General features: G+C 33.7%; 1 protein-coding gene across 1 annotated transcript; it reads right to left on the bottom strand.

Moving 5' to 3' along the window:
• Positions 1-3,017: 3,017 nt before the first annotated feature.
• Positions 3,018-15,159, bottom strand: Clec9a (C-type lectin domain containing 9A). Its single transcript, XM_013072616.3, has 6 exons — positions 14,975-15,159; positions 14,363-14,443; positions 7,723-7,869; positions 5,178-5,329; positions 4,168-4,289; positions 3,018-3,541 (listed from the first exon to the last, which is right to left on the bottom strand). The coding sequence occupies exons 1-6, from the start codon at positions 15,063-15,065 to the stop codon at positions 3,409-3,411; spliced, it is 726 nt and encodes a 241-aa protein (XP_012928070.2). The 5' UTR covers positions 15,066-15,159; the 3' UTR covers positions 3,018-3,408.
• Between the last annotated feature and the right edge of the window lie 3,840 nt (positions 15,160-18,999).

The raw sequence follows: 18,999 nt of genomic DNA, 5'->3' as shown, positions 1-18,999 counted from the left end.
CAACTGCCCCCCCCCCCCCCCCTTTTGGTACCAGGGATTGAACTCAGGCGGTGCCACTGAGCTAAATCCCTGGCCCTCTTTCCTCTTTCTCCTTTTTTTTTTTTTTTAGGTACCTGGAATCCAACTCAGGACCTTGTGCTTGCAAGGCAGGTGGTGGAACCACTGAGCTAAATCCCCACTTCTTTCCCCTAATTTATAAAAGCTTTGTTTCCATTTTTTTCTTCTGTTCTCTTTTTTTCTTTTCTCTTCCCTCCTTTCCCTCCTCCTCTTTTTCTTGTTCCCCTTCCCATTTAAACTTTTTCTTCCTATTTTCCAGTCTCTATTATACATTCCTAGGTAAATGGAGGCACCTCGAGACCATACTCTTGGGGGAAATGAATCAGACCCAGGTGTTTAAAATATTGCATTATTTTTCTGATGTGAGAAACTGAAAGGGTGAATAAGGACAAATGCTTTTTAACTGCCTTGCTTTGAAGAGTTCGGTTGCCTGGAGAAGGCATGGTCATTAGCACTCACGCTGCAAATCTGGGATGGAAAGGAAAATGTCATTTCAGATGGCAAGAAGAAAAAAAAATAACATTTATCAGACATTCTTTTCTTGAGCTTCATATTTGCCCTTAATTCCCTTTTCTGTACAATACAACTCACAACATTAATTGTATTATGAGCAAACATTTCAAAGGGACAGAAAAAGGTATGGCGCATTTTCTTCACCTATTTTTCAAAATTTTAAATATAGGAAATAATCCTAAAATGAATGGAAAATCTGATGTGCTGAGAACAATTTGCAGTTGAGGATCAGAAAGGTTAAAGCATGAATTGGTTTTGCAACATCGGAAGACTTTCTCCTGTAGATTTTTCTGTGTGTAAATGATTCTGGAGAAATTGCAGGACAAATCACGGGAGGAACAAGGTCTTTTCTGGTGGAGTTGAGTTCCCCAGAGTACACAGTGAACCCTTTCTCTTCCTGAGGATATTAAACCAGCTCTGGGACTTATCAACAGGAAGCAGGTCATGAGCCCTGTAACAGCAGGAAGTGCGGGATGGGTAATAAGCTTTTATTTGTGGAATGTAAGCAGACTGTGGACCACATACAAGAGTTTAGCAGGCTATTTCAGGGGCAGGCTTAAGGTTTGGAAATCAAATCCTCCACAGAAGGATTCTTGGGAGTATTGAAGGATGCCAGAAGAGTGCAAGATTTTTTTATAGTGCACATGACTCTTGTGCAAGACTTGTTATACGAACAGATTTTCAGACTAATAAATATTATTATCCTATTATTATTCCAGTGTTTTTTATCCACCAAAGCCTCTTCACATACGTGGGACAGTTTCTTTTTCATTTCTTTTCTTTTTTTTAAAGCTCACTTAAAATTCAAGGAGATGGATCAAAGATATCCAGTTAAGGGTAGGATATAAAACCGGTTATCTCAGTGCTGTCTTTAAAAAATGTTGCTATCCTGGGACAAAAGCAATCGGCAGGGAAAACTGTCCTATCCATACCATCTGTGTGGAACCAGCTTTGTTGCTGAGGAAATTTACAGGAGTTTCTATCAACGGCATTGTAGATAAAATGCTACCTTGTAAACACACCACTGTATACTGGCTGGGTAACATCAGATGGAGGATGTTTGCTTGCCTTTTGTTTCACTGCCCTTTTTCTCAGAATTGTAAATGCTTCCTATCCTTTCTGTAAACATAGCTCTATGACGATACTTTGAAGAATCTTAAAGACAAACGGTCTTTACCACTGAAAATGACTATTGTTCCCTCCTTTATTCCAGGTTATTATATTTAGCTGCCAGCTGCCAGCTGCGACAGGAGACAGTTTACACTGCTTTGTTTTTGCAAGGGGGGCTATTTTACTTGTTAAGGAACAGCAGAAAACTAGAGAAATTTGTTTTGTTAGTACCATTTAAACTCCAGGTATAAGGTAAATAAAGAAAAACAAAACAAAAACATCCTCTTCCCATTCTTACAGGACTTTACCTATGGTAAAAAAAGATTTAAGCAAGAAGATATTTTGTTTCATTTAAATAATCTGCTGCCTTAGTGGATTTGGTTTTATATTTATATAAGTAGTGCCTTTATTTTAAGGAAGAAAAAAATGTTCTCAGCTACTTCTTGTGATAACTGAAGGATTAAATAAAATTATATTGAATTTAGCAAATATCTATTGAGGACTCTATGTGCTGAGGTGTTGCTCTACTTATGGTATATACTGGAAACTACAACACTAATTAGTGAATTTTTCCTTTATGTAGATGATAAAAATACTTCCATATCAACTCTCTCTTACAATGAAGATTCTCTGTGTTTTAAGGAGCCTACAGATCAAGAACAGGGATTGTTGAAAGATTTATTTGAGGAGGATTCATTAACTTTAAAAAAGATTGCTGACAATTGACATAAAAACATTACCTTCTTGGTATCCCTGCAAGGTGCACAGGAATAGGGAGGGATCCTTGTTTGCTTGGGATATACAAGCTCGATGCTGAGACAATTAGTGATTTACTTCAGATAACAATTGCAAGCACTGATGTAGTGCCCAACTCTACGAGAAACATCACCTCAGCAGCTTACATATTCTTTTGATTTAATCAAACGAATTTTGAAATAGATACTATTACTGTTTTGCAGTGAGGAAATTGGGGTACTGATAAATGCAGCTAAAAGTGCTGGACTCTTAACTCTGGGAGTGCAGCCTCTGAACCCTTTGATTTGCAAGTGGTAGGGGTGGTCAGTAAGGGGAGGAAGCTCACAGCTGTCCTCTACTGCAGGACACGCTGGTAGCAGCATCCCAGCTAGCTTTTCCACTTCTACGACGTTTTAGAAGTTGGACTCTGAACAGAGTACAGTCAGAAACTGCAGGCAGAAATCTTCTTTGCCATTTGGAAATCCCTATCTCTGGCCTCTCATTCTGTTAGTTTAATAATAAAATGCTCTGAAGTTTAGAACATACACAGAACGATCTGGCAGACATTAAGTTTAGAAGGCCAACTTTATTTACTTATTTATTTTTAAAAATCAGCCAGCTATAAATGCACCACCTCCCCCAGTGACATATAGATTTCTTTGTGGTGTTCATAGTTATTCTAGACTTTAAAAAGAGAGAGAAATTAGCTATTTTCTTTACATGGTTCTTGGTGTAGCAGGATTGGTTCTTTGTAACTCTAAATCAATTTTATTCTTGGCAATTTGAACACTGTCCATTGAAATCTGGCAAGTATTAACAAATATTACCAAGTATAAATACAAAGACTTGTTTTGAGTCCCAGAAAGCTGGCTTCATAGCTCTTACTAATAGTAGTTTTCTTCTTTATTTGATATTTGATTTCTTTGTGGCAGGTTTTCCAAGTGCTTGTTCCAGGTACCAATGCAAACGAAGGGTCACTTTGAACAACTGCTTTCAGATGGAGGCTCTCAATGCATCCTTCTCACAGATGAAGTATTTCCAATTGGTACAATTAGCAGAGAAAAGGGAATTATCTCTGAGGTATCTGCAGACCTGGCTAACTGATGGGGGTCTCGATATTGGGAACCTGGAAAAGCAAGTCAGAGTATCTGAGGTTAGAGTCGAGGGGACAGTGATGTCCTTGAAGGAGACTCCTGAGAGATGATTCTTGTTTGTTTGTTTTTTTAATATGGCACCTTACTATGATTTTATCTTCTTTATTTAATAATAGTTATTTGTCTCAATAAGAAATACGTTAGTAGAACAAGTAGCTTATAATGCAAGCAAGAGAGATGTATATGATAGATATATAGATAAAAATCTCTCTCGACTCTTAATTCATTTGATTGTGCTCACTAGTCTCTTTAGTTTTCACTGAAAAGCTTAGTATGGAAATTTAATAATTGTTACAATCTCTTTGTCTTAGTAGCCTCTAAGCATTAGATGATACAAAGTATATGCACTTCATAATTACATTATATTGTTCACTCAGACACTCACAATTTTCTAGAGTGTAACAGTAAGAGAGGGTTGAGGAGATTTAGAAGCCATGAGGCTCTCTTTCTGTTATATTAGCATTGATTCCAGATAGGAGCCTGAAAAATTTTCATGTTGATATATCTCCCAGAGGAAATCCAAGGTAGATAATAAAATAAACTTTTGAATTCTCTAATTTTTCTGGTTTTCCTTGTAACAACTCCCTTAGAGACTTACAGGTCAGGAGGAGGAGTGGAGCCATCCTGCCAAAGCCATGGTCCATGGGGTCCATCCTGAGAAGCTCCTACCCAGTACTCATAGCTGGCTTTGACCTTCTGCAAACTGCCGCTGACAAAGTCCTGTAAGAAACAAACCCTGAATTGTGAACTGAAAGAAACAATAAGCAAGACTACTCTGAAATATAATGCCTGAAATTTTGCTAGCCAGAAATTAATGTGAACTTGAATGCCGGAGAAAGAGATGATATTAAAAAAGTGGGGATATATTTTATAGACTGTTTTCTATTGCAATAGGATCAATGTGGTATTAACGACGATGGGAAAAACAGGATTCTGGTATTAAAATAGTTTTTAACAGATCCAGAGAGATCCAGAGGGATCCAGAGTCCAACAGATAATATGTATGAAAAGGAGGTAAATTGTACTGTTCTTTCATTATCAGAAGTAAAAACATCCCACACCTCAAATATCACTCTTTCCCGGGGTACTTCAATATGGGAAATAGTTTAGGAGATTACCGGGGAAATTTAACTATAAACATTTATATTTGTTTTTCCTTCCTGATTATAATTATTATAAATTATTGTATTTGCTTACAAAATTGAAAGTCATACAATTATCACGTGGTATAGCTTGAGGTAGATTAGAGTGTCATAGAATAATATTCCTCTGACTCCCTCTCCCTTTTTAGCACATAGACCCAACATATTCTTGATTTCTGGAAACCTGAGCTGTTTTTGTTTCTCCCACTAAATGGAAAATAAACCATTCTTTTTATCTTGTATCCTCTAAATCTTTATTTTAGTAAATATGCTACTATTGTAGAATAATAAGGAATTCTATCTTATGAGAATTTATGCTTTCTTCTAATAAGAAATATGGTATTGCCGAGGATTTAGCTCAGTGGTTCTGCCACCTGCCTTGCAAGCACAAGGTCCTGAGTTCAATCCCGAGTACCAAAAACAAGAAACATGGTATTTTCAGAAAAAGACATAAAGCAGCACTTACCATTTCTTCTTTGCTGTCTATTTGCAGAAGCCTGGAGCCTTCCTTCAAACAATTCTCTTTACCAGAATCCCAAGTTTTCCAGATTTTAAAAACATGGTAACAACTTTTGCCATTCTGAATCCAGTTTTGTGGACAAGGGCCACAGTTATGGGCTTTGAACATAAATATTTTACTTTATTATCATCCTTGTAAAATATTAGTAGTATATCTCCCCAGAATAACCATGCTCAACACTCTAACAATAAACTCATGCTCCCCATAGTACAGTACTTATCAATTCCAGCTTCTCTGAGGGTGAATACAATGTGAACTATATAATAATTCTTACCTGCCATAGCTCTCAAAGAGTTGGTTCAAGTTAGAATTGATTTGGAGGTGTGTTTATTCAAATTCTTCGTCTTTTATAAAAAAAAAATTGACCTGAGATTTCAACTTTTATCCATCTTTCCTTTCTTTGAATTCACATTATTTAAAGTCCTTTCTTTTTTTCTTACTGTTTCATGCCTGTTAGTCTTACCGCCCCAGTTTAGCTGGAAATGTACTAAACCATTAGGTGGGTTGAATAGTAAGCCACATATTGTAAGAATCCCTGCAAAACTAAAACTAGAAATTCCATTTGAGCCAGCTTTTCCCCTTCTAGGTATCTTCCTAAAAGAATTAATATCATCATTTTATGGGGCTACATGGATATAATGTTTATACCAATACAATTTATAAAAATTAAATTTTGAAAATGGCCTATTAACAGATGAATGAAAAAAGAAAATGTGGTAATTATACCCAATGGAGTATTACTCTGCCACAAATAAAGATAAGCTAGAGGCATTCTTAGGTAAATGGATGCACTTTGAGTCCATATTATTAAGTAAAAACACAAGCTTAAATATTGTGTGGTTTTTCCTATATAAGAAACCCAACATATAAATAAAGAGCAAAATAAAAGATAATAGGAAGTAAGGAGATCTTTTACAAATGGGAAGGGAAACAAGAAGTGGATGGAGGAGGAGGTGAAGTGGGTGAAGAAAAGAGAATGGGAAAAATAAAAGAACTAAAACAAATAAAAATAGAGCTTTTGCAAATGTGAAGAGGACTAAGAGTTGGAGCAGAAAGAGATGACGGGAAAGGGGACCAAAAAGGAATTAAGATGTGTTATGTACATATACCAACTCCCCATGATAAATGTCAACATGTATTACAAACATGTTTTAATAAAGAATAAATAATTTAAAAAGTGAACAATGTGCTTATTTTGGACTTTGATAAAATTAAGATGTATTAATATTTAATAAGTTTTAAGGACCTTGTTTTAAAATAAAATGTACTCACAAAAGAAAGAAGGCTAATGACACAAAAGACAACAAACGAACAAGATCTGACTAACAGATGGTGACACAATTCATGGAGGGAAAGATACTGAAAGTTCCAGAGCTATAGCTTTTAGAAAGTGGCCTTCTATTTAGGGTGAGGTAGTTCATTTGTAGTTTCCGTTGCCCAGATGTTGAGTTCTTTAAGGCTCTTCAGTATTCCTTGGTTGGAATCCATGCTAATCAGTTCCCAAACATTGTGAAAGTTATAACCTAGATAGCATTGAGAATGGTATTTGAAGGGGTGGAGAACGCGTTGGATTCATAGGTCCCCAAAATGGGTACTGTCTTGGGATTCAAGGTTGGGGGCTCTGAGAAGGGCCTGACTCATGCTTGCAACAGCCTGTATACCTTCTAAGCACCATTGAGCACACAGTGATTCTTAGAACAAGTACTTGAATAATTTTCAATTAGAAGTAACTATGGTAGATCTTTTGCATCTCTCATTGGCAGCTACATTATTTAAATGATCATTACAGGGATTTTAATTCTCTAAATCAGATGTGTGAGCATTATTAAATGCTCATTAAGTAGCCATGGAATACTTGACAAACAATGCAACAGTTTGAAATACTATTTTATGTTTAAAGTATAAAAGATAAAACTGGGGAATTCTAACCTTAGAATTCCAGCTTTACAGAGGTTTTTCAGAGGTTTTTTTTTTTGGTACTGGGTATTGAACTCAGGACCTTGCACTTACGAGGCAAGCTCAGTGCCACTGAGCTAAATCCCTGGCCCTTTATAGACGTTTTTAAAAGAGCTGAATATTGCATGTGGTTGTAATTTTATCCTTTCACAATCATCTTTCTGCTCTAATCTTTATCTAAATTTGAATCTAAAGTAATAACTAAATTAAATATACTCAGAGCTAGAATTAAAGATACACTTATAATTTGAGTGACTGGATAAAATAAAAGGTTACTTTTAAAATTTTACTTAACACATTTCACCTTGGCATTTTACATTACATTTTGTTTAGCTTTATTTTTTGGAACTTCAGTGTTTTTCATACACTATTTAAAAATATGAGAAAGACTGAAGAGTGATCGCACTATGTCTCCCTACTACCAAACCCTGACTAAAATTTATTCAGCGAACAAAACATGTGGTGTTTGTTTCTTTTGAGGAATTGGTGCATGTGTTCAGATCTCCATGGTGAAAACTGATATTATATTAATTACCTGAACTGAAAACGTTTTGCAGTAAGGTCTGGTAATATTTCCTCTGCAGGGTATATTTTTTCTCCCACTGTGTGCAGTTCAACAGTTCTCTATCCCACTGGATGAGTTTTTCTTCTTGCTTCATTATGGTAGTGGTGGCCTGAAACACTAAAGACAGTAACACTCTTCTTAAGAAAAGGCTGGAATCTCAGAACAAAGTAATCTTTCAACACAGACTAAGGAAAAGATTACTGATTATCTTCGTTTTTTTTTTTTTTTTGGTACCAGGGATCGAACTCGGGGCCTTGTGCTTTCGAGGCAGGCAGCGGAACCACTGAGCTAAATCCCTGGCTACTACTGATTACCTTTGAGACCTGAATTTGCATTATTTAGGGTTTTATTTAAAATTTATACTAAGAATCAAGTGCTACAAACAATGCAGAGCAAAAAGCCCCCACCATTCCTGTTTCTTTATTCACCCAGTTTCTTTCCCCCAGAGCAGAGAGGTTTACCAATTTCTAAAATTTTTTTCCAAAGGTAATTTCAGTTTTACAAACCAATGAATATAAAGTTCTCTCTCTTCCATTTACACCCTTTACGCAGACAGTGTGTTTATGTAGCGCTGAACCTTTTATTACTTACAATATATTTTGGTTAGTTTCATATCAATACATTCAGGGCTTTCTCTCATTCTTTCACTATAACCATATAGGATTCCACTGTATGGATGTATCATGATTTTCTACAAACTTTTCTATTGCCTATGGGTTATGTGTAATCTTTTTGTATTTCAAAACTGACTGCATAAAGAATCTTAGTCTTTACATGTTTTACACATGTGTAAGTATAATTTTAAGACGAGTTGGTATTTCAAGTATGCATTTAAATTGCGTTACGTATTTCCAAATTGCCCTCTAAATATACTATTGCACATTGGCTCAGTATCATCTGAATCCATGGTTACCTTTTTGTTTGAGACTGAAATTCTTTTCACATATTGAGTCAGATGTGGTTTTTTTTGTTATGAAGTATATGATTATATCTTTCACAATTTCTCACCATTGAGCTTCTAGTCTTTGGCTTATTGTTGTATTATGTTATGAGAATTAATTTCAACCAGACTAGAATCAGCTCAAGCAGTCTTTCTGGAATTCCACATGGCCCTAACTTCCAGACAAGACATAAGACACTCGGGTTAACAGTGTCATTTTATAAGAAATTAGGGGCTGGATTATACCAGCTTGTCAGCATTGTTTCTTGGTGACAATATGATAGAAGATTTGTCCCTGGTAATAATAAGACCCTCAGAGAATTCTGCTGCCAAGGCAGGTTACCTTGCCTTAGCAAAATTTTGATTCTGGTGAGAAAAATATAAAAATCCCCAGTGATACTCCATTTGGGGTGCTGTGGTATCATGATATCCTATGTACTTGCCAGTGATTCCCAATCCAAGACAGAACGTGTCCTGCCAGGGCAGAGAAGAAAGGCACAGACCCCTGCTACTGAGCCGGACTTTGCCAGATAGTGTCTTTATTAAATGCTGTTGTTAAATTACATCCTTATCTTGTAAACTAGATTTGTAAGGGCTGTCATTTTGAGTTCTATGAGCCTCCTTTATCAACCAACTCTGTCATTTGATACTGTTGATAGACTTGAATACCGTGAAGGTAGATTTTTGTATGAAGTGAACCAGTCACATTTTCCCAGGATTTTTTTGATTTTGTTTTTGGCTTTGTGATAGTTTATTTTACATAGATCCAATATTTTCTGAGTCGTTTTTAGAAAATGCTTTGTATGTAAGATTATACTTTTGTAGAGACATTTAGTATCATCATGAAAGGGAAGAATATAATTTACATGTAGAAGAAAACAATTTGTATCAGTACTTTGCTCCTTCTCACCTTCTGGGCATGTCAGCATACATAGTAGAACGTTGAATTACTTTACCATCTATTCTGATTGACTCAGAACCGTGAGTAGAGGTTCTAAGCAAGTGGGGATGCCTTGCTTGTCTAGAGTTTGTCAGCTGATGGGATTGTTTTTTTGCTTCTTAGAAAGGTTCAGAACTATCCAGAGTAGGAAAATCATATTATTTATCTCATCCTGTTACTAGTATTGTATATTTAGAGACTAAAATATAATAATCTTCCTTTTAGAAACTTTAAATATAGTTTAAAAATTTTAAATTTTGATTTAACATTTTTTAGGTTAGGTTTTTTAAAAGAAATTATGGTTGCTTTCATTTTTACTCTCTGTATGCTGGTTCTGCATGAAACTGACAAAACTGGAGACAGGGAAATAACACTTCTCTTTTGAATTTCATCCTAAATGGGAAGCAAAATATTTCACCTATATTGGTGATGAAGTCGTAACTAATTTGCAATAAGGTAGAAGATTAAACAATGTAATTGCCTGTAGAAACATAACAGACATATTATTTTATGATACTCTACCTTGTATCTAATGGATGAATTAGAAAAGTGGAAATGAAATGGACAGTAAAATACATGCAAAAATCCCTGATGTTTTAGAACATATTTTACATTATAGAGTTTTTTCTTTTATTAGTGTAGGGGCTTTGCCTCACATGTACTAGGCAAGCGCTTTACCACTAAGCTACATTCCCAGCCTATTTTGTTTTATTTTGAGACAAAGTCTGGCTGAATTGGCCAGGTTGGCCTCCAACTTGCAGTACTTCTGCTCAGCCTCCCAAATAGATGGGATTACAGGAATGCAACACTGTGTCCACTAAGAATTTTTTTGGAAAAAATAGCATAAGTAATATAATAGAAGAATCAGAAAGGCAAAATAATGAGAAAGGTACAAGTTAAGTCTAGTTAACTTGAAAATTGTCATGCATGTGCAGTGGTACCTTGGTTCATGAACTTATTTTGTTCCACGATTTTGGAAAAGATGGCCACGTTTGTGTTTGTGCAGAAAAGATGGCTGTGCTTGTATTTATCACTTGATGCAGAGTTTGTAAACAGAACAAAATTTTGCCAAACACAAAATTTGGGGGAAATTTGGGAACTAAATAGTTCGCAAACAGAAGTGTTCATGAACCAACATACCACTATATTTATCATTATTACTTATTTAAAATCCATTGAAATCCCTTTTTTATATATGTTTAGTAAATATATTCATATGTACATCTATTTTACATATAGTTTTTAGAAAAGTATTTTTTTCTACAAATGACTTTTCAGTCTACTATTTTATAGGAAAATATTTCATTAACCACATCCAATTTCAATTACAGTAATTCTACAAGATTTCTTTAAATTAATGCATTATATTCTTCTATTAATTAACTTTACCAGTTCCTTCTATTACCACATATATAAATTCCATTTTCATACTACATATAACAATTCTTAAACAGAAAGATTTTCATTCACTATTTTTTGTCTGAAATAGGTCCCAATTTTGTAAAAAAAAAAGTATATAGAAATTACTTATATATAAATGTATAATTTAAATACAAATTTTGATATTTTTTGTACAATGGAAGTTTTTATGAAAAACATTGAGTGTAGCATTTTTTCTTCATATGTCTACTTTTAAAACATACCATAATGATATGCATAGTAAATAGAATGTTAGTAAATATATACAACTTGAGGAAAAGGGGAATAGTAATTTTTGACAGAAAATGCTAATTACAAAGAGAAAAGACTAACGAAGTATAAAGCATAATATCATATTCTTTCTTTTTTATGTCTAGTTTGATTTTTAATTAGCAGCATAAAGATTGAATGTATTTATGAGTTACTGTGAAATATATATATATTTAAATCAAGGTAAGTATATCTATCTCCTCAAATATTTATAATTACTTAATAGTAAAAATACATTATTAAAATAGAATATGATTTAAATGGAATACCTATTAAAATTAAATGTGATTTTAATATCTCAAGACCTACTGGCTATTACGGAATCTATAATCAGCAGAGAAAAGCAATTACTTATTTAGCAGAATATTTGAAGAGAGTGAGCTACCTTTTGCTTAACACAACTGTTTTTTTACAGTAACTGGTCTTGCTTCAAAAAAAGTCATTACTGCTAAACATGTATGAGAAAAAATAGACATCAAAATGTTGATAATAGCAACAACAACAAAATTAAAAGCTACAACATTTGGACAAAAGCCAAAGAAAAAATAATTTTACATTTCTATGTTACACATTTAGAGCTATTAACATCTATAACTATTAAGTTAAAACAAAAGAAAGCAAAACTTCCATTTGTAAGAATTTTCTAGAAAGTACACTATTTTCCAGTTAGCTTTTCTTTATCTTCATCAAAGTATCATTTCTTTCTGTACAATTTTTATTTTGGGAGATAAAAATATTTTAATCCTACATCTATGGGATTGAAACATTTAAAAATTACAACACAAGTAAACACTGAATTAATTTATTTTCATCATTGTCATCTAATTTGTTCTTCCTGTGCCACTTTAATTTATTTCTTATAAATAAATTACTATTTTGTATAAATTCAAGTAAATATTCTTTTTAAATCAAACTATCCAAACTATGATGTTATGGATATATTATTTTGAATGTCTGTCACTTTTTTGTCACTTAAGTTACCATAAAGATATTTCTATGCCCATGTACAGAGAGCTGCTTCTATCCTCTTTTTTAAATAGTAACCTATTGTGTGGGGTACAACTAATCCTTTAAATGGTTTCGTACCTATGCTACTATTTCTTTTTTTCCAATCCTTTTTTGTTTTTTCTCAATGCATAGGTTTTTCTAGAGTAGAGATTTCCAAAAATGGTGTTGCTAGAACAAAATTAATATCCTTTAAGATAACTCAGTGTTTCTTAGGAACATGATTATTATAGTTTACCTAAACACATTTCATGTAGACACACAGAAAAAAATAAAGTTATGTCTGTACTACACAACAAGCATTATTAAGGACATGGAAAAGCAACAATGTATTTTTATAAACATGCTTAACATGTATTGGTTAATTTTGTTTTTAATGGAAAATGGTTTTCATAATTCAAATTTCATTTATTTTATTAATGTATATAATGAATACCAAAGTTCATTAGATAGAAATAATATTTAAACAATAACCTTTGATAAATGCAATATGAGATCAATATGGACTTTTACACTGTAGAGTCACAAAAGAGCTCAGCAATATTTTGTTAAAAGTCCCCAGATTTTACAGAATATTTTGGATTATCAGAAGCTAATTAACTTATCTATTAATTCTTTTTGAATTCATTTTTTCAGTGTCATAAATATATATTCAATCCATGAACATCTCTAAAAATGGACTAGAATTTGCTTAAAATATTTTTTAAAATGGAGAGTAGAGAAGCAATGATTCGAGGAAGTTCTAATATCCATTTTGGGCTGTGAAATTTCACTCGAGGAGGCAGACAAGGTAACAATTACAGACTGAGGTCTTAGCAGTTCTTAAGACGTTTTCCTGAGAACACGGAGGAAAACAAATCTCCCAACTTCACATGTGTAGGAACTGGCTTCTTTGCTTAGTGAAAACAAGTGAACCTTTCCCTTCCTCATCCCCAGAGCTCATAGAGCTTCCTCTATAGCAGACAGATGCCCGCCAGGTAAATGATTTGCCAAGAAAGAGAAATTATAAAAACAATAACCTTCATCACTATATTGCTAAGTGGGCCCGGGATTTAGCTCAGTGGTTCCGCCGCCTGTCTCACAAGTGCAAGGTCCTGAGTTTGATCCCCAGTACCAAAAAAAAAAAAAAAAAAAAAGGGTAGAGTGAAAACCTGTCTCAAAACACTATATTGCTAAGTATATTTTCTGAGTGCTAGTATGAATGACATTAAGAGTTCTTAGTTCTTTCTCTGGAATCTAAAGCTCTATGACTATTAAATTTCACTTGTGTACAATTTGTACTGAATGGAATAAAGCAGTGTTGTAAATATGGCCCAAATAAATCTCTCAGGATTGCTTTAAACATTTAAATTTTAACCTAATGGAAAATGAAACATATTAAGGTAACCCCAAAAAGTCAAGTTTGAAAAAAACATATATTAAAAACAGAAGAGCATATTCTGAGACATGCTTTGGCTTGTTGACATGACTTACAAATTGAATCAGAACAAAATTAATGGGGTCAAGGATGTAGCTGAGTGATAAAGCACTTGCTTCGCATGCATAAAGCCCTAAGTTTGCAGGAAAGATAGAAAGAAGAAAGAGAAAGAAAGTAAGAGAGAAAATTTTTTGCATTGCTTTTCCCAAAAAGTCCTATGACCTGTGATGTTAGATTTAAGTTAAAAAACATGTAATCGATTATAGAAAGTTATCAAGTCCTCAAAGTTAAATCAAATAAATATCCTATAATTTAAATTAGGATAATTTAAATTTATAATTAAATTATTTATAATTAAATTTATATGTGATATAATTAATAATTATATATAATATATTATTTATAATTAAATTTCTATATTTATAATTAAATTTCTATTTATAATTTAAATTATTTTATATTATTTGTATGTACTCAGATAGTTCTTAATTGATTTTTCATCTACTTATAAATTCTGAAGTTTTATATGTACATTGATACAGATATAAGTACATATACAGCTATATGTAGTTCATAACACATATATGTAATTATTTTGAAGATGTGGTTTTATACTTACCCTTGATTCCCAGGAAAATAGATGTAGTTAATAAGCCCACACAGAAAATACAGGAAATCACCATCAGAGTACACCATATTCCTAAAAATGCAATAAGAAGAATGAAAGTGAGTGAGGGAAAGTATGTACAACTTCTAAATTCTGGAGTTTTATAAAATAATAAAGTTGTAGTCTCTAGTGATTTGTTACACCAACAAAATACAAATAAATATGGATATTATATAGTGCAGACATAACAGATCACTATAGAAGACAGCTCTAGAGCAATGAGATTTTGCATTTTTAACATGTTTTTTCTTCATTTTTTAGTACTTATCAGAAGATTTACAGAGATTCTTTGTAAGAAGTAAAATAATTAAATTATATGCTTTCCTTCATTTACTTTTCAATCTAGGAATTGCCTTTGGGGCATAAAGAAAGTGAGGCACATATTTGTTGAATTCAGCATTCTTTTTCTTCTTCATCCTTACTTATTCCTCCACTTTATTTTATTTAGTGTATCAGGCAGGTATATTGCAATATTTTAAGTAGGTTATCTCAGAATAGAAGGAACATCCTGGACTCCTAGTAGAACAAGAAGCAGAACATAAACTAATAATTAAACCTGGTTACCTGAAATTTTGGTGGAAGAAAGACATTTCTGAGAAGAATGTGATGTTTGATTATCCCACTGAAGAGAGGTGTATATTTCTTCCTCATGCATGACTAAGATGCTTTGATAGATAAAGAAGATGATGCAGGAGGTTGATACAGGTTGAGGAAGTTGAGCACGTTGGTGAAAGAACCGAAATTGGCTGCTTTTTCACAGTAGTGGGAAAATACATATGGTTTAATGAGCATACAGGTGCATTTCTTCTAGAAAGTGGAAGTTTTTAAAGTTCAAACCAAAGCACAATTTGATAAAGGAGGAAATGAGAAGGCACTGAACTCAAAATGGCCAATGATAAAACATCTTATTGCTTTTGTTTCTAAATTGTAGCAGATTTGAAGGCTGTAGCACTGGATTAGCATTAAAATGAAAAGAACACAAGTGCAGAGAGGGCACGTCTATTGGCAAAGGACCTGAAGCCTATCTTAGATAGAGGATATGCGGTAGCTCATCTTGGGCAAACTACAGTGTTGACCACTTTGTATCATTAAACAAGAAAGCTAGGAAGGGATTCTAATACTGAAATAAATTTGTATGTTCTATATTAATTAGCATGCTAAGTTCTGTAAAAAGTAAACCTAAAAATATCAGTTCACACTATAAACATTTATTTCTCACCCACAAAACATTTTAGTTCCAGTAATCTTGGTTGGTGGGTAGTTTTCCTCCAAAGGGGATCTGACCTTCTATCTTGGAGACATTGGAAATCTCTACTATCCACTGGAAAAGGAAGGAGAAAGTGGGGAATCCATACTTGCTTTTTTTGCAACCAAAGAATTTTATTTTATTTTTTCCTCTCCATTTAAATTTTTTTATTAACACATGTTTGCAGTACAATAATGATTATATTCCTCATGGGGAGTGGGTACATGTACAAAATGAATACTTGCTACTTGAAAGCTAAAATCTAGAAGTAAAATGTATCACAATCAAATCTACCATGGGTATGTTCACATATGGATATGAAGGTTGGACTTGAAAAATGTAGTTTTTGCTTGAGCAGCAAGCTTCAACTTCTCTCTAGAGGTATGAATTATTTAGTGGGCAGATGACCATTTCTGTCACATCTTGTGACTGCAGCCTTGGTACTGAGAAATTTGACCCATTGAACATCATCATCTTTGGGCCATTTTTTCTTTATAACTAAAAGTAATGTCTCAGTAATGTATTGCCTACAAGTCCCCAAGACCTGCAAAATTGCAAAGTTCTTTTTGTTTCAGTGTCTCAGTGGATCATGATTCTGTCCAGTAACAGTCAGATTTTCAGAAACAAACAAAGGCACACTCAAGGGGAGATCAAAGGGAATTTACCAAAAGGACTGCGTAGAGAGTTTTGGAGAAGATTAAAAGAAACAAAAGGGGGTAGTGAAATGTGCACTGAGAAACTGTTATCTGCCTCAGGTTTAAAGGACTAAGTGGAGTGTATGTATCAGAACTTTGCAACCTGAGCCCACAGGCTAAGACATAGAACATTCAGCCTTTGCCAAGCACTACAGGGAGAGAAATATCCTACTTCTGCTTATTGCCAGTGCCTGCCATTGCTTGGATTTACTGGAAGCCAAAAGCCAAGTTTGCCCACATAATGTGCTCATTTGAGTTCAGCTTCCCATGAGAGGGTCTGAAGGGACAAATGAAAAATACCCAGCACATTCCCCAAAGATTTCATATTCCTGTGCCCTGAGAATGTCATATTAAAAATAAGGGCTCCGTGTAGCCTTTAAAATGAGTGAAGTTCTATGTTGAGGAGAAAAAGAAGAAACCATAACCACAACAGCTGTGTAATGAGACTAATGTCAGGAACAAAAGTTCAATTAGCCATCATTCATTTCTAGTGGCAACACTAGCAGTTAGGCTCAGAGAGATTGGATTTTCCCTAATACAGTCTATTCTCTGATTAACGTATTGAGGGGAATTGGGCTTTCTCAATAAAAGACTAACATATTCCTTACATTACTTTTTATCTTTTAAATCACACTACCTGGTATTGTTCATTGCATCTTGATTACTATTTCAAGTTTTTGCATGAATTATTTTGGTTTTCACAGCAGCTGTTTGAAATGGGCATTACTATTAACATAGTGTAACAGTTCAAATCGAGGCATAGAGAACTCAAATTTTTCTGAAGTTCATTTACTAGGTTTCACATTAAATATTTGAAACTAAGTCATCTGATCACAGAATTTTTGCTATTAACATCTACATTATTTTGATTCCATATATGTTTTAGATAGAAGTTCCAGAAAAAAAATAATTGTTGTAGGCACAGTTTAATTGGTTTATATATTTTATTTGTGTTTCAACCATGAACTGATACATTATTCTTCTAAATTTGTGGGTGCCATAGTGGCATATAAATATATCATTTTCCTTTCTGGAGAAAAGAAACAGAGATATGGTTGATTTGGGGACAGTTTTCTGAGTTCTGAGTTCCTCCTACTTAGCTTATCTAAATGAAAAATTAAAGATAATATGTGCAATTCCCTGGGTTCAATACCCAGCAGAGAAAGAAAGAAGGAAAGAAAGAAAGAAAAAGAAAGAAAGAAAGAAAGAAAGAAAGAAAGAAAGAAAATTCTTCCAAAGCCAAGTTCTCCAGATACTTGAAGAAGTGGCAAAGAGAGTCTGAGGAAGTTCTGCTATTTATCTTCAGCTTCTCAAACCTTTTGTTTATTGTTCAAGCTCCATGTTTATTGACACTTTAAAGATAGTAAAGTTCAACTGTGTTCAAGTGTTAGTGCATAAAGCTATAAAAGTAACATATATTTACCAAGTACTAACTCTGTGCTTGATGTTCTGATCACTACTTTATAATATTTATATCTTCACAGTTATTCTACCAGTAAAGTAATAATATGAATACCATTTCACAGATGAGAAAACTTGTGCTTTAAAGCAGCTAAATTAGCTTCCCCAAAACCACACAGGGAGCAAGTTCTAAAGTAATGTTTCTTGAAATATATTCAAGTCTACTTTTGTAAGAAGCAGATAGAGATGTTTCTTAAAAATATGGATCTCCATGTCTCATCTTTCTGACTATACCATTAATATTTGAGTTTGTAAATCATCAAGTTTAGAAAACACCTCAGTTGAAATGATTGAGAGGCAGAGCCATCAGTTGTATCCACACCAGTTCAAGAAGGGAAACTGGGACGGGGCGGGAAATGCATTTTTTGGCTGTTATCCTATAAAGGCTGTCTCTCCACGTACTCCATAAATATTTCCTGAGTTATTCAGCAAAAGCCAAACATAGAAGTTCCAGGAAAAGAACTAGATAAAACATTTACATGTTCTTCTGCCTCCTGGCCTCTTGTTTAGAAGCATTTATTCATTTTACAAACCCTATGAAATTTCTTGCAAACTTTATTTTCCTGCTTTTACACAGAAAATTCCTCCTGTTGAGTCTGATCAGAGGTGGACTTGGAATAGTAACTCCATTTGTAGTGTTTTACTGATTAAGGTATATTTAATGAACAATCTCACATAATTAAAAGCACATTTTTGTTGTTGTTGTTTCCTGAGGATCAGAAACTGTGCTTGGTGCTAATAATAGAAGGGAGAATAGAGAAGTCATGGTGTCAGTCTACATGGAGTTTCTGATATAGTTAAATCCCATTTTAAATGTGAAAAAATGGAAGTTAAAGAGGCGACATGACTGGTTCATGGCTGTTCGTTAGTTAATCAACCATACTATTTCAATTACTCTTTATATATCAAAATTAGTATCATTTCTACTTTATGCTGTCTTTCTAACTTAGATATTTTGTATAACTTAAATCATTTAAGTCTGATCGTTTCTTGTCCTAAGTTTAATTTTATGTGCATATATCTGAAGATGCAGGGAATTACAGTATGTTCAAACACAGTAATTAGAAGTGGAAGACAAGAAGAAAGAAAATGGAACATAGAGCAATTGAAGTGAGTGGGGTTGGAAGCAAAAGTAATATAAAAAATGATTCCAGGGGAAAAAAAGGAAAAATAAGCAAATTTGTGGC

This window comes from Heterocephalus glaber, unplaced genomic scaffold (genome assembly GCF_053883595.1).
Source record: "Heterocephalus glaber isolate CG9 unplaced genomic scaffold, H.glaber_assembly_v1.0 deba00001444, whole genome shotgun sequence".
Lineage (NCBI taxonomy): Eukaryota > Metazoa > Chordata > Mammalia > Rodentia > Bathyergidae > Heterocephalus > Heterocephalus glaber.
The sequence above is the reverse complement of the archived record's forward strand: the minus strand, read 5'-3'. Positions and strand labels throughout refer to the sequence as shown.

Excerpts from the sequence above, each read along its gene's own strand:
- Clec9a (XM_013072616.3), bottom strand. The coding sequence starts at position 15,065 with ATGCATGAGGAAGAAATATACACCTCTCTTCAGTGGGATAATCAAACA. Across the intron at positions 7,870-14,362 it reads TATTTTCCTGGGAATCAAGG|TGTTTCAGGCCACCACTACC; the intron begins GTAAGTATAAAA and ends TACTGTCTTTAG. Across the intron at positions 5,330-7,722 it reads GCAAAACGTTTTCAGTTCAG|CCCATAACTGTGGCCCTTGT; the intron begins GTAATTAATATA and ends TTATGTTCAAAG.